Source organism: Gymnoscopelus braueri (genome assembly GCF_963280865.1).
Source record: "Gymnoscopelus braueri genome assembly, chromosome: 19".
Classification (NCBI taxonomy): Eukaryota; Metazoa; Chordata; class Actinopteri; order Myctophiformes; family Myctophidae; genus Gymnoscopelus; species Gymnoscopelus braueri.
In genome coordinates this window covers 6714052-6730663 of record NC_137621.1, presented here as the reverse complement: position 1 = coordinate 6730663, position 16612 = coordinate 6714052, and the positions used below count along the sequence as shown (strand labels likewise).

General features: G+C 42.6%; 1 protein-coding gene across 1 annotated transcript in view; it reads left to right on the top strand.

Moving 5' to 3' along the window:
• gabrb1 (gamma-aminobutyric acid type A receptor subunit beta1) overlaps positions 1-3556 on the top strand; it is a gene marked incomplete at both ends in the record, with an annotated part of 204514 nt that extends 200958 nt beyond the window's left edge. Inside the window, one exon of the mRNA XM_080413964.1 lies at positions 3167-3556. Within this exon, the coding sequence (XP_080270090.1) occupies positions 3167-3556 (390 nt within the window). The remainder of the gene's footprint in view (positions 1-3166) is intronic.
• Between the last annotated feature and the right edge of the window lie 13056 nt (positions 3557-16612).

Sequence of the window (16612 nt, the reverse complement as noted above, 5' to 3'; positions counted from 1 at the left end):
GGCCAATGTGAAAAGGGTACCATCTCTTCCTAGGCCTTTCACGGCAATCGGGCGCTGCGTTCATGATTTGAGGCATTTTGTTCCAAAAATTTGTTTTGCAAAAATCGACCTGCTGGTGGTGCTATAACAGGCCAATGTGAAAAGGGTGGCATTTCTTCCTCGGCCTAGTGGGAATGTGTGTGCAAAATGTCACGGAAATTGCACACTGCGTTCATGATTTGAAGCATTTTCTTTTTTCAAACGGACCAATCCTGCAAACTTTGGAAGCCAATGTTAGCCAATCAGGATGGAACATGAAAAATCGGACAGATCCGTCTTGATCACATGGCTATAGAGATACTTTGTACCGATTTGCGGCCTCCTGGTGGCGCTAGAACAGGCCGATCTGAAAAACTCGGTGCAAAGGTTCTGCTCTGGCATCCAGGGAGTGTGTGTGCACAGTTTCGCCACGATCGGGCCAACGGTGCCAGAGATTAGCTGCTTGCAGACGGACGGACACACACACACACACACGGGTGTACGGACAGGGTGCAAAACATAGTGTTGGCCACGCCTTCGGCCTGGCGGAGACAAAAAAAGAAAAACTTTTTTTTTTAAATAGAGCGAAATAGAGGCAGTAGAGCAGAAGGCCCGGTCACCCATGGTGCAGAGCTTCGGTCCCGGGGGGGGGGGGGGGATAGAGGAGGAGAAGGTGTTGGAAGAGTGGAGGCCTGTGTGGTGAAGGAATTCTTTGAGGTAGGGTGGGGGGGAGGGGGTTCTGTACTGATGTGTCAGAAGGGTTAGATCTTGTATTCAGTCCTGAGGGAGATGGGGAGCCAGTGAAGTGAACGGAGGAGGAGGATGGGTGTGTGATGTGGTCGTATATATATTTCCGCACTCTCATCAGGATCTTAGCAGCTAGTACAGTTTTGAATGCACTGATGAAGCCACTGGAGGCTCTCGCTAGTTGCTAGGGGATCCCGCTGAGTGTAGTGTGTGCATTGCAGTAAAGGCGTGGACTAGTTTTTTTTCAGCATCTGGCAGGGTGAGTGTGGGACGGACCCAGTGGTGGAAAGTAACTAAGTACATTTACTTAAGTACTGTACTTAAGTACAATTTTGAGGTATTTGTACTTTACTTGAGTATTTCCAATTTCCAATACTTTTACTTCTACTCCACTACATCTCAGAGGCAAATATTGTACTTTTACTCCACTACATATACTTGAAAACTTTAGTTACTAGTTACTTTTCAGATATAAATTATGATATAATGAAACACACATTAACCACTTTAAACCTATTTTAAACCTAGGCTATTTGAAAATAGCAGATCTACAAGCTCACAACGCGTCGCATCGCGACGCGTTGTGAGCTTGTAGATCGGCTATTTTCAAATATTTAGTACTTTTACTTTTGGTACTTTAAGTACATTTTGATGCCAATACTTTTGTACTTTTACTCAAGTAAGTTTTTTATTCTGGACTTTTACTTGTAACAGAGTATTTTTATATTGCAGTATTGGTACTTTTACTTAAGTATGGAATTTGAGTACTTTTTCCACCACTGGACGGACCTACAAGCTCACAACGCCCCCGTGGAATGCGGTGCGTTGTGAAGCTCGTTGGTCGGCTATTCTCAGCGAGCTACGAATCGAGCTACAGTGTATACCAGGGGGTGGGCAACTTGGATGATGGAGAGGGCCATATATTTCCACACTCACTCCAGAGGGCCACATTGCATATACCGTCGGGCAGACACCTCTTACCTTTTTTGTGAATTAACCCATTAAGACCTGAGGTTTTTTGAAAGTTTTGAAATTTTGAAACATTTTGAAAAAAAAATCTAAAACATTTTCTTTCAAGATTTTTTATTCAAGATTTTTTTCAAAAATAGCAGATCTACAAGCTCATAGCGCGGCACTCGGTGCCGCGCTATGAGCTTGTATATCTGCTATTTTTGAATAGCCAAAGACATCTAAAGTGACACAGATGCGTTCCAGGTATCAATGGGTTAATGCCGTACAAAAGTACTGTAGCAAAAATAGCCGATCTACAAGCTCGTAAGCGCGTCGCAGACGCGTTTTGAGCTTGTAGATCTGCCATTTTTGCTATTTTTTAACTGAAATCCTGATTTTGTTTTTGCTATTTTTGAATTGGAATCCTGAAATGTTTTATTTAATTTCAAATGCATTTACTTATACTTATGTTAACTTTATGAACTTAAATACAAATACATTGGACATAAAAAGGACAATAGAATTGTAATACTAGTCATTATAAGCTGCTAATATAGACTGAAGTAATTAAAGCGGGTCATGTTTGCATGTTTGGAATTGTAACAGCTGAAATCAATAATATATCAGCATTCCGATATTAACCTGCGGGCCGCATTAAGTGAAGGTGGGGGCCCAATGTTGGCGTATGCCGACAAACAAATTATCTTCAAGGTAACAAGCTAGCTTGTTGCTACCTTATCATGTTACCTTATGTATCAATATGAATGCATACACTTTTATTGCAGAGTAGGAGTTTGAAACCCATGGGGTTTTTGGTCAGCAGTTGAACACGCATTAATTCTACAGACACTGGATTTAAGATTACAGTTTCCTCTTTCAGAAATGCTGCTAAATTCTGAAAGAGTTGAGACAAATTTCCGTTTGTTATAAGCGGCAAGCTAGCTATAGGCCAGGGACGTGCAGAGGGATTTGGAGAGGCAGGGGCCGGAATGTCAAAAGGGCACCGAACAATTACCCCCAGATTGATATGCAATTAGGCCCCCATTTGGCGGACCCCCATTTCATACAATCTTTCTAATCTCTGGGACCCTAATCTACACTATAATGTATAATCGACCTGCCCCTACCAACTTACTGTACGCTGCTAATGAGTTGGAAACAGTGGACATGCAGATATAATGTAGCATATTCTTTTGTCTTCTTCTTTAATCATGTTTTTTAGGTGTTTATATATATATATATATATATTTTTTTTTTTTTTTTATATATATTTTTTTTATTATGGTCCATATAATGAGATTTTAATAATGTTATTGTATAAGGTTCTATTGATGCTGACTGTCCTCTCCATAACTAAAAAACATGCGACTGATAGTTTTTGCCCGTTGTGTTTTGCTTTAACTGAAATCAAAATGGCCGCCCCTCCGCCCCACTCCCCACTCCTCCGCAGGTGGACGCCCACGGCAACATCCTCCTGACCAACATGACCAACGAGATGGGCGGCACGGACATGATGGCCGGCATGGGCGGCATGGGCGGCATGGGCGGCATGGGCGGCATGGGCGCCCTCAACGACCCGCGCGCCACCATGTTCTCCTACGACAGCGCCAGCATACAGTACCGCAAGCCCATGACCAGCCGGGACCTGTACGGCCGGCCGGCCCTCGACCGGCCCGTCGGCGGCCAGAAGAAGAGCCGCCTGCGGCGGAGGGCCTCGCAGCTCAAGGTCAAGATCCCCGACCTCACGGATGTCAACGCCATAGACAAGTGGTCCCGCGTCGTCTTCCCCATCGCCTTCACCTTCTTCAACCTGGTCTACTGGTTCTACTACGTCAATTAGGGGGGGGGGCGCCATCGCGCCGACAGCTGGGCGGCGCCCTTGCGCGCGTTTAGCGCCGGCGCTGGCACTTTATTTTAGCTAGCTAGATTCTTGTACAGAGAAGGGCAAGGGAGGGCGAGTCCTATTCAGCCCCCAACCTGTTTGTATACATTTGGCTGTGAGAGGAGAGGAGCTGCAGATGTCTTTTCAATGTAAATACAATTTAATATACAATATATAAATGTATATAAATATATAAATATATATATATAAAAGAGAAGTATAATTTAATAAATTCTCTCACTTTTTGCTGTATTCATCCATACAACCTAGGAATAGAGGAAAAAAAACATATTAATGAATTTAAGACGCGCTTAAGAGGGCGTGGACTTTGCATTTATAGGTCTGGAACTTTGTGCCAAATGAACTTTAGAGACTAAAATCATTAATGTAGTAGGCAAATGATGATATTTAATTTACCGGAATTGTTTTCCCTCCTTATTTTATCTCACTCTTTGCATGCAGATCGAACACAACTTTTATTTGCTTCTAATGGTTCAAAGCGACGCTGAAGAGAGAGAGAGAGAAACAGAGGGGAGACAGAGAAAAAGAAAAGGTGTTTTTTTTTCCACTTGGTTTCAAACGGATGCCGTGTTTTTTTTTTCTCAAGCTGTTTGGCTGGCTGCCAAATGAAATGTCACCACCAGGTTCGGTGATGATGGAACGGGAAGAGTTTTTTTGGGGGTTGAAATCCGTCCAACAAAAATGTGGTATAGTCCTCCTCCCCTTCGGTTGAGCTCAGTGCTATAATGTATAAGTTTACTCCTTGTTGGTGTGTTGAAACCCCCTCCTGTTGACTATGGCTAAAGTCTCCTGTGACTTGGAGAGCACAAGGCTAACGTTGCTCCTCTCTCGTATGACATGATTTCGTTAGGTTTTAAGCTGAGTGCATGTTAACAGCCAGCTTTTTGCACTGTAGAACTAAAGCCTGTTTTCTTTACTTTCTATAAAAAAAACTTTAAAAAAAAGAACAACGCATTGCAGGGCTCTATCGGGAAAAAAAAAAACCACTCTGTATTATAATCATTCTACTGTATGCTTTTGAACAATCATTGCATTTTAAAGGTAAGTACAGGAACTTGGTGTTTAAATTGGAAACCTCGACGAATCTCACAGAAAATTCAAAATTTGTATCTTTGACGATATTCTCACAGTGTCTGTGAGCATGTAAAATGTAATTTTCTTTAAAAGAAATCAGGTAAAGAATGACTTATGATGTCACCACGCTTTCAAAACCACATTAAAAAAAAACATTTCAAGCCTTGATAACACAAGCTACGTGTGTTTTGGTGAAGTGTCCACCCCCCCCCCCCCCCCCCCCACCTCAGTGTAAAGGGAGATTTATACTTGGGTTGCGTGCCGATGTCGCGCACCTAAAAGTCTGTCTACACACGCTCATTGTGCAATGTGAGCTTGTAGACCAGTGGTTAAGTGGTTAAAATGATTTTGACGCCATATGAACTAGTTTTTCATGGGGACCCCCCCCCCCCCCCCAAGACCCCTGGGGGTCCCCGGACCCCACTTTGAGAACCAATGTTGTAGACTGACTACAGACACGTCATTCCAGAGAAAAGATTCAAAAATAAAACCTTGGGAATGGCAAAGAAAAAGTTACCACATAAGCCCCATTTTTCCGAAGTAACGGAAATAGCTGATCCACAAGTTCACGACGTGTCGCATTACGGCACGTTTTGAGCTTGTAGATCGTCACAATACAACGTTTTAAAATGTGAACCTATGATGGCATGATGGGCAAAACAGGGATGCCCCGGGTGAAAGTGGTTCATGAATGTATTGGTTGCAGACAAGAAAAACATGTCTATAACAAATTTTGTCGAATATTTGATGTACAGGCGTGGGATTGATATGCAACTCAGCGCCGATCTAAAAATGTTCAGAGCTGAGAAAATCTGCATGAAAGAACTGAATGTTGAGGTTAAATGCGAGTGCTACAGGAGGCACGGCGTCAATGGTCATCAATCATCCCCTGGGACCCCAGGTGCGCGACACTGCAACACAACTAAGTAAAACTCAGGCATAAGGTCTTCGTGAAGCCGTGATCTGTTTCATGAGTTCCCCAAGTCATGGTTGAAAATGATCCCTGTCCAGCACTGTCGTAGAATGTTGCACGGTGCTCTCTGTTAGCATTACAGAGTGCTTCAGTGACCTCACGGCTTTAGTTAATGTAAGGCGAGCTAGATGACAACATAGGGAAGAAAAACTTGTCCAACTGTTCATCTAATTTGTAGCACATATTTGTTTAAAAAAATAATTGCCATTCTAAGTCCTCGACTACTTTATTTTATACGTTTATTTGGAACGGACAGTGCATAGATAGTGCAAGGATAGTTAACCCCAAAAATTTGTTTTTTTCTATTGATTAGTCAACCCATGGGGACTTGAATTCATGGATATTTCTTTTGTTTTTGTCGCATTCCTAAGACAATAATGTCATGACCAGTTCCGGTAGGAGACGCAAAGGAGACTCTTTGTGTCTCCTACCAGAACCGCTGCCGGTCATCAAATTATTGGCTTAGGAATGCGACAAAAACAAAAAAAATATCCATGAATTCAAGTCCCCATGGGGTGACTAATCGATAGGAAAAAAAGTAATTTTGGGGATGAATTATCCCTTTAATGAACACCACACATACAATGCCGTGTAAGTACACCTGATTTAGCAAGAATGCTAATAGTACCCATACGGAAAGCCTGCTCTGTTGTTTTTATGCCTTGCCCTGGATAAGAGCGTCTGCTAGTAATGCTTACGTTGTAAATCATAACAGGACGACTCAGTGGATTTCAATGAATCGCCTCGTCATCTATTTATTGTGGTTTATTACATGGCTTGGTCGAATGCTTGATTCTGATTGGTCAATCACTGACTTCATCGGACTGCTATTCTTCAATAATGATGGCAGAGCTCAACGAGTAATGGATAGAGTGGATAAAGGAGGGAAGAGAGAGAGAGAGAAAAATAGCAGACCGCCGTCTAATCAAAGACCCAGAGCACCTGGCTCATATCAATCTGTGTTCCTTGATTTTTTGCCGCAAGGCAGTTTTATTCAGTGGTGGAAAAAATACTCAAATGTTTTACTTAAGTATAAGTATCAATACTGCAATGTAGATGTACTCTGTTACAAGTAAAAGTCCAGAATTCTAAATTTACTTGAGTAAAAGTACAAAAGTATTGGTATCAAAATGTACTTAAAGTACCAATAGTAAAAGTACTAAAATGTTTGAAAATAGCAGATCTACAAGCTCACAACGCGTCGCGATGCGACGCGTTGTGAGGTTGTAGATCGGCTATTTTGAAATAGTATATAAGATAGGGCTAAAGTGGTTAATGTATGTTTTATAATGTAATAATTTATATCTGCAAAGTAACTAGTAACTAAAGTTTTCAAATAATTGTAGTGGAGGAAAAGTACAATATTTGCCTCTGGAGATGTAGTGGAGTAGAAGCAAAAGTACTGAAAATCGGAAATACTCCACTAAAGTAAAAAATACCAAAATGTTTTACTTAAGTACAGCACTTAAGTAAATGTACTTAGTTACTTTTCACCACTGCTAATAACCCCTGTCGGGTGTTCATTCCTCAATAATGACCTGCTCCCCATTGGTTATATTATCCCTTGCTCATCTAGTCAAATCTATGAAGGCCGAGCTTAATTTGCGCTAGCCATTTTTTTCTTTTTTTACCCCGCTAGCTTTCAACTGTAGGCTAACTGTGTGAAAGGAGCTGAATTATTTCATCAGGACAAATCAGATAATTAGCGGGGGGGGGGGAAGCTTTAAGTAGTTGAAGCTGTAATTTCGCCGCGGGCAAAGGAGCAACACTTAACGTCAAGACGGAGCACTCTGTTGGCTAAGATGTGTTTCTGTGTATCATATATTGAAGTCAACCAGAGGGAGATGAACTGTGCTAGTGCTGGACGAATAGGCTCTATGCGCAGCAGCCATATTATCACTTCCTTCACAGGTGTTACCAACAGTGGAGGAAAAAGTACTCAAATTCTTTACTACTGTAGGTACTCAATACTCTGTTACAAGTAAAAGTCCAGAATTAAAAATGTACTTGAGTAAAAGTACAAAAGTATTGGCATAAAAATGTACTTAAAGTACCAAAAGTAAAAGTACTAAATATTTGAAAATAGCCGATCTAAAAGCACACAACGCGTCGCATCGCTACGCGTTGTGAGCTTGTAGATCTGCTATTTTCAAATAGCCTAGGTTTAAAATAGGTTTAAAGTGGTTAATGTATGTTTCATTATATCATAAATTATATCTGAAAAGTAGCTAGTAACTAAAGTTTTCAAGTAAATGTAGTGGGGTAAAAGTACAATATTTGCCTCTGAGATGTAGTGGAGTAGAAGTAAAAGTATTGGAAATTGGAAATACTCAAGTAAAGTACAAATACCTCAAAATTGTACTTGAGTACAGTACTTGAGTAAATGTACTTAGTTACTTTCCACCACTGGTTACCAATGATGGCTCTGTTCCATTTAGTGTAGCACAGTGGTTCTCAGACTTTTTACTTTCCACGAACCCCATAACTCTGAGAGTGTACAAATGGAACCAAATGGACCCGTAAGGGTCCATTTGGTTCCATTTGTACACTCTCAGAGTTACACACCCGTAAGGGGACATTTGGAACCCCCCTCAACTGGAACCATGAGGGTCCCTGCCTGGACCCCAATTTTAGACCCACTGGTGTAGCAGAGTGTTTCCAGTGAGTCAACATGCACAACATCAGCACCCTGACTCTGTTTGACCAGAATGGAACAGAGCCTTCATTAGTATCATTGGTAACACCTGTGAATTTCTTCACAATATGGCTGCTGTGCATAGACCATATTCACACGGCGGCCATATTGGAATTTAACATTGAAAGTGCCGCCACCCGGGGTGGCTACTTTCATTGACTTCATAGAAACATGGCCGCCGTGTGAATATGGTCTATAGAGCCTATTGCTAGTTGTTGTTTTTTTTCTTCTTTTTACTCAAGTAAAAGTAGCAATAGGCTATTATACCACAATTTAGAAATGCTCTGTTACAAGTAAAAAAAAAGGCCTGTAATTAAATTGTGTATGTCTGGTGGAAACCTCATTATGTCCAAAACTGTTACTTTTCAGAATTCAAATTAAAAAATGGCAAAAAAACAGCAGCTCTACAAGTTCAAAATGCATCGCTTCGCGCCACGTTTCGAGCTTGTATAGCTGCTATTGTTTAGTACTTTTGTGTGACACTGTATAGTGTGATCACGTTGGGCATTAATTTAGGACTAAACTCAAAAAGTGGAAAATATGGAGATAAGAGGTTTTTGTCCGACAGCAATGATATGAATGGACATGAGTGGACATTCAGAGTGGACCAAAGCTGACTTATGCTTTTGACCACAGGACGACAACATAAAGTATTCCTGCCCTCAGAGAAGCTTTATAGCTATAACGATTATTTTTAAAGGTTTCATGACATTCAGTTTTACAACACATTAAAAGTCTTTGTCATGGTCCTTCAAACGTGTATAAAAAGTTTTAACTGAACATTCCACTCCAGTGATCCTTTGCAGGTGTTTTTCTCTCACATTTCTAAAGCCTTTTCAACTGCAATGAAAAAAAAAATCTTTGCCTGCGGGTGTCGCTGTTGAGGGATTTTGCCTGTCAATCATCACCTCTGCTCTGCTCCGCCCCCCCCCCCCCCCAAGGAAAGGATAGGGGAGGGGCGAGGAGGAGAGTGGGCGGGATTAATGGCCTGTGACTTCACTATCCAAGGGCCAATCTCAGATTACTTTTCAGCCTAATTATTCAGAAAACCCCAGACCACAGAAAATCCACTGAATGTTCAAAGTTCAGGTTTTTTGGGTGTAATTGAGGTCATAAAACCCCAACAAAACCATGAAAACATTTAAAAAAGTGAAAATGAATGTCATATAACCTTTAATACTTTGGCTAGATCTGCTATTTTTGTAAAATCTTGAACATTTTGTGCAAATCTTTGAATACATATATTTCTTTTGAAACAACATTTTTAACTCAAATCTTTAATTATGGGGGGTGGGGGGGGGGGGGTCCCTGAAACAACACATTGTAATGGGGATTGTGGCCAAAAACATATGGTTTTGGATGGTCCTTGACAAAAAAAGTTTGAGCACCACTGATATGATATTTGTTGAGACATTTACAAATGTTCGCTTTAAAAAACATATATTCAATGATTTGCGAACATTTTCCACGATAAAAAAAAAATGCAGATCTACAAGCTCGTAGCATGGCACTCTGTGCCACGTTCCGAAGACATTTTTAAATGACACAGATGCGTTCCCGGTCTTAATGGGTTAACCGAGGTGTTTTTCCCGAAAACGTGGTCATTATTGCTTTCTCCGTCTGCTGTTAAAATGGACACAAATATGGCAGCCGCTTATTGTAAATGTTCCTGTCTGGATTCTAACTCTCAGTGTGTGTGTGTGTGTGTATAGTACAGGTACATGTTGAACAAATCCGTTTGATCTCAATAAAAGCAGTGGTTCTCAACCTTTTCTTTTGCCGGATCAGGGCTCACTGCCGTGTTAAAGGGATAGTTCACCCCCAAAATGATTTTTTTTTTCCTCCTATCGATTAGTCACCCCATGGAGACTTGAATTCATTGAGATTTTTTTTTTAGTTTTTGTCGCATTGCTAAGCCAATAATTTGATGACCGGCAGCGGTTCCGGTAGGAGACACAAAGAGTCTCCTTTGTGTCTCCTACCGGAACCGCTGCATATACCGCTGTGTGCATTTTTCTAGAGAATGTTTATTTGAATTGGTCAATCAATCGTTTATGTTCCTGCTTGGATCAGTTGAACTAACATATAGTGTAGGCTACTTTATGATATCTAAATGAAAACTTTTTTTTTTTTTATTGTTTAAGGTTTTGAAGGTTTCTAATTAACCCATTAATCCCTGGAACGCATCTGTGTCACTTTAGATTTCTTTGGCTATTCAAAAGTAGCAGATCTACAAGCTCATAGCGCGGCACCGAGTGCCGCGCTATGAGCTTGTAGATCTGCTATTTTTGAAAAATCTTGAAAAACATTTTTTTTTATTCTTTTCAAAAAACTGTTAGGATTTAGAAAACATTTTTAAGAATGGCCTCGGGTCTTAATGGGTTAATGTTATTAATGTCATATTATCATTCAAAACTTGTGTGTGTTGAGTGTTTCGGCAATTATTTGGGGCCCCATTTGCAAATTTGCAATACCCTCGCGGACCACCAGTGGTCTCCGGCCCACTGGTTGAGAATCACTGCATTAGCACCTGATTCGAATGCTATCAATGCATTGAATGGGCGAAATAGGCGATTTATTAGACCTTTGAATGGGCGAAATAGGCGACCTACTTACCTACCCGCGATTTATCAGACCATTCATTGGGTGTTATCAAGACATACTGATCTACCAACGGAGATGACTTAAATAGTTTCGGTTTTGGTTTTGGTTTCGGACCATGACGGAGGCGCGCAGTCACAGGCGAACTGTCACCCCGTGAAGGACCACCGAGGGAGCTAAGGCGACCGAGTTGCCGTCCTGAACGGTGTGACGTTCGCCTGTGCCTACTCAGCGCCGTTCGAGTTATGTACCGATAGGCACAGAATCGTAAATATTGTTGTGGGGACTGCTCCGCCTCCAAGTAGGTCAGTAGCTCCTGATTACGCCCCATGAATGGTCTGATAAATCGCGGGTAGGTAGTAGGTCGCCTATTTCGCCCATTCAAAGGTCTAATAAATCGCCTATTTCGCCCATTCAATGCATTGATAGCATTCGAAGCCGGTGGCATTAGAGTGTGTGTTAGTTAGCCTGTGAAGAGCTCAGCCACACACTGGCAGAACTTGGAACTGCAGGGGTTCAGCTGCTTGCTCAAGGGCTACTTTGGCTGTATGTGGAAGCAGGGCGGTATTAGCCATTGGGCTGCCGGGGCCGTGGGCCCAGGGGCCATTGGCTCTCAGGGGCCCTTCAGGGGAACTGGGCCGCCCGGCCATCGACAATTTACTAAAATGAAATGTGTAGGTTAATCAAATATCAAATGTGGGGGCGTGGCCCCTCCTCTGTATTTACAGCAGTGATTCTCACTGGGTTTGAGGCCCTGACACGGGCTCCTGCGGCCCTTCAAGGGCTCCTGGGCTCCAAGGGCTACTGGGGCCCTTCCTACACGCGAACAGGCTTTTTGCATGTAGTTTAAGCGCAAGGGGGCGGGGCCGCGGGTGGTGGGTGGGGAGAGAGCCTGGCGACGCGAGCTATGTTAGTTAGTGCACTGAGTGGCAGTTGGGGCAAACGCAGTCCCCACAACATCATTTACGATTTTTCAAACAACCGCAGACTACTTTTTTCGCCGATAAAGTATAGTTTTGGACCATGACGGAGGCGCGCCGACTCAGCAGACCTTGAGGCCGAGGAGTCGCGCCCGAGCGCCTCCAGGCGCGAGTGCCCGCGACGACCGGCCGATGGTCTGGTAGTCGACTAAGCGCCGTCCGAGTTATGTACCGATAGGCACAGAATCGTAAATGATGTTGTGGGGACTGCGTTTGCCCCAACTGCCACTCAGTGCACTAACATAGCTCGCGTCGCCAGACTCTCTCCCCACCCGCCACCCGCGGCCCCGCCCCCTTGCGCTTAAACTACATGCAAAAAGCCTGTTCGCTTCCTACACACCTGTAACTTTCACTAGCCCCCCCCCCCCCCCACACAAAAAAAGGGGGGGGGGGGGAAGGAAATGGCGGCCCAGGGACCCATGCAGGGGTTAATCCCTCCCTGAGTGGAATTCCTCTATGTCTCTCTCTCTCTCTCTCTCTCTCTCTCTCTCTCTCTCTCTCTCTCTCTCTCTCTCTCTCTCTCTCTCTCCCTCTCCCTCTCCCTCTCTGTCTCTCTCATTGTACCATGTCGCTGCCAAAAACAGTGCCCCCTTCAGTCTCTGGTGGGAAAGGCGTCTTGCTTTGTGTTCTTCCAGAGAAGTGGTTCTGAAACATTTTCATGTCAAGGACCCCCAAATTGATATGTTGTAGACCACGGACCCCCGTTTGAAAACACTTTGTGCCAGGGACCCCCAGAAGAGAAGATTTGTCAAGATTTGTCAAGCTCTCAACGTGTAGTAATAGCTTGTAGATCGGCTGTTTTCGAATAGCCGGGGGGGATGAAATAAGGCTTAATTAGTGTTTAAAATGTTCCTCGTTTTGCTGGGGACACCCTGTTTGAAACCCCCATTTACCATTTACCCCCCTTTAAGGACCCCCGGGTGTCCCCTGACCCCCCACTTATGAGAGCCAGCTGTTCCAGAGGCCGTTGTGGTGTTGTTGTGATGGTGGATTGATGCTTGTGTTATCAGGGCTTTGATATTTAAAAAGATATATATATATATATTAAAAAATGACACACACAAAAGGCTAAACCAGATAGGCTTAATAATGAGCTCTCTCCTCATGGCTGAATATTGTGCCTTTTAACAAGAATCAATATTTTCACAGGGTTTAAACTTATTATCTTAGTGAGTAGAATTTAAAAACAAAATCAAAACTTTTTTAAGACAAAGAAGACCTGCGGGGGAAAGAGGAGGTGGAACCAAACTGAGCAGCTGGACACTGAGAACTGTTCCTTCTTTAAACCCTCTCTTAAACCAGTCTTAACCAGACGGACTGGAGTTACAAACTGCACTCGGACCGCTTTTCCCTTCCTTTTACAGCAAGTCTCTTCGGCCCCAAAAACAGCCGATCCTACGAGCAAGAAATAGACGATCTACGAGCTCTTGTGAGCTTGTAGATCGGCAAAAAAAGAAAATTGTGGCTAATGCCTCGCCCACCAGGCCCTCACCCACGCCCACCCCAACCCGGCACGTATGGATACTCGGGTTCAAGTGGTTTTAAAAAAAAAAGACACTTCCGGTACATTACCTAAACCGTAGCTCCTAGTCAGAACATTCCGGCATTACCAAGACAATCTTATGAATTCAATGCTGAAAAGAAAGAAAAAAAAGATTTAAAAAAAAAAAGAATCTCCTGTGAGTTTATTTTTTGCTGTGGTCTGTGGGTTGCCGGGCAGAGCTGAATAGAGCGGACTAAAAAGGGGAAGCGTGAGCGTCTCTCTCGGCTTTCTTTCTCTCACAACGACAACAACAAAAGACGGGACGCGTATTTTTTCTTCTGACGGACGCGCTAATGGAGGCTTTAAACAACTGCTTTCATCCACAGGCCCCGGAGTTACGAGGACACACACACACACACACAGACACAGACACACAGACACACACCCATATACGCGTGTGCGCGCACACACACACACTTACACACGCGCGCGCGCACACACACACACACACACACACACTCTGAACTTTATTGTATAAAACTATGTACAATATCTCTTTCATGCTCTGTGTGTGTGTGTGTGTGTGTGTGTGTGTGTGTGTGTGTGTGTGTGTGTGTGTGTGTGTGTGTGTGTGTGTGTGTGTGTGTGTGTGTGTGTGTGTAGTATGTATTGCGATGCTTGTGTGAATGGCATATGGCAACGTGTGTGTGTGTGTGTGTGTGTGTGTGTGTGTGTGTGTGTGTGTGTGTGTGTGTGTGCGTGTGTGTGCGTGCGTGCGCGTGTGTGTGTGCGCGTGTGTGTGTGTGTGCATACGGGGCGGTGTTGTACACGAGAAAGAGGGAGAAGAACAACAAAAATAAAAATCCTTTGATGGAATCTGTAAGGACTTCAATTAATAGAATTCAAATAAAATTACTGACATCTCACCGCCGTCTGGTCATTTGAATGAAGAATCAGCAGAATCAGCAGAATCAAGGATGTCTGTTACGTATTTAAAAAATGATGAACTTTCAAATGAAAGAAATGCTTTTATTTTTTTTCATTTGAAAATGTCTGTTCAAATGGAGAGTGCACAGTCACCTGTTAGACATAGTAACTACAGCAGGGGTCTTCAACAGGGGGTCCGGGACCCCTAGGGGGTCCTCAGAGTTACTACAGGGGGTCCCCCAAATCTTTGTGTGATATGATTATTTTGTTTTACATGAACCACTTGAACCCTAGTATCCCTTTTCTGAGGAGAACTTTAGCCAAAATTAGCAGATCTACAAGCTCACAACGCCTCGCGCTGTGAGGCGTTGTGAGCTTGTAGATCTGCTATTTTTGTCAAAGAGTTATATATGTAGAGGGGAAAAAAGAGCTGCAAAAGTTTATCTGAAACACAATTTTATACGATATAGAGGGGGTCCCTGCTTCATCTCTCTCTCAGCTAGGGGGTCCTTGGCCCGAAAACGTTGAAGACCCCTGAACTACAGAGATGATGCATGTTTGGCAGCGGTGGACACAGTTAGCCTGGTAAACCAGTGGTTCTCTTTTTTTGTGCCAAGTACCCCTAAAATGATATAATACAAATACAAATTATTAAAGAATGTCCAAATAGTTTCTCAAAACATGTTTTTCAAAACATCACAAAAATAGCAGATGTACAAGCTCATATAGCGTGAATACCCAACGTTAAAATGATTGACAGTATATATTAGCCAATTTTTCGGGGGACCCCCTGGTACCCCCCAAGGACCCCTTGGGGTCCCCGGACCCCAATTTGAGAACCAATGTGGTAAACCATCCCGGTTGCATGCAGAATACACATGGAAATGTGAATTAATGGTTTACCAGGCTCAAGTACTCTAGTACTTGAGTCAAAGTATATGTATGTTCTCAAAAAAAAAACATGAAACATGTTCAACCAGTGACCCCCCACCCTGACAAGCACTTGAATAAGAGTTGATGCATTGTTTGACTCGGTTCCTCAGATAAACATTTTTTTTTAAATGTGCCTCTTTATTAGTTAATATTTGACAATTGTTTTATAGTAGCCTATAGTTTGTTGATTACTTTTGATGCCGTGCTGGTATTCATTATTTATATTTTCCTTTTAGAGATGTTAAAAAGGTCTTAAAAGTCCTTCAATTGTGATACTTTCAGAAAGAAAGAAAGAAAGAAAGAAAGGTTGGAAATCTGGCGAGGGAAGCCACTAGCTAACTCACCCACCCTGTGTGTTAGGACTCCGTACTCTGGCCACACTGTGTGTCATGTTGCTTTTAACCCATTAATACCTGGAACGCATCTGTGTCACTTTAGATTTCTTTGGCTATTCAAAAATAGCAGATATACAAGCTCATAGCGCGGCACCGAGTGCCGCGCTACGAGCTTGTATATCTGCTATTTTTGAAAAATCTCGAAAATATTTTTTTTAGATTTTTTTTCAAAAAACTGTTAGGATTTAGAAGACATTTCTAGAATCTTCTCAGGTCTTACCGTCTCAACTCAGGAACATGTGGTGGCTTCACGACGGACCACATGGCCTCAGCGTTCTGCCAGCGGGGCCTCGCTTGTCAAGAAGCCCCGAAAGTAGCCGACGTACAAGCTCACCAGTGTCTCCCCAAGGCCCTACACATGGTCCACTTGGTGAGCTTGCAGATCGGCCATGTGCTTCAGAAGGATGCACATGGGCTCGAAGCCTGTCGGAGCGTGTCATGTCACGCGTGTGCTGTGCCGTGCCGCTCGGCAGTGGTGGAAAGTAACTAAGTACATTTACTCAAGTACTGTACTTAAGTACAATTTTGAGGTATTTGTACTTTACTTGAGTATTTCCAATTTCCAATACTTTTACTTCTACTCCACTACATCTCAGAGGCAAATATTGTACTTTTACTCCACTACATTTACTTGAAAACTTTAATTACTAGTTACTTTTCAGATATAAGTTATGATATAATGAAACATACATTAACCACTTTAAACCTATTTTATACCTAGGCTATTTGAAAATAGCAGATCTACAAGCTCACAACGCGTCGCATCGCGACGCGTTGTGAGCTTGTAGATCGGCTATTTTCAAATATTTAGTACTTTTACTTTTGGTTCTTTAAGTACATTTTGATGCCAATACTTTTGTACTTTTACTCAAGTAAATACTTAATTCTGGACTTTTACTTGTAACAGAGTATTTTTATATTGCAGTATTGGT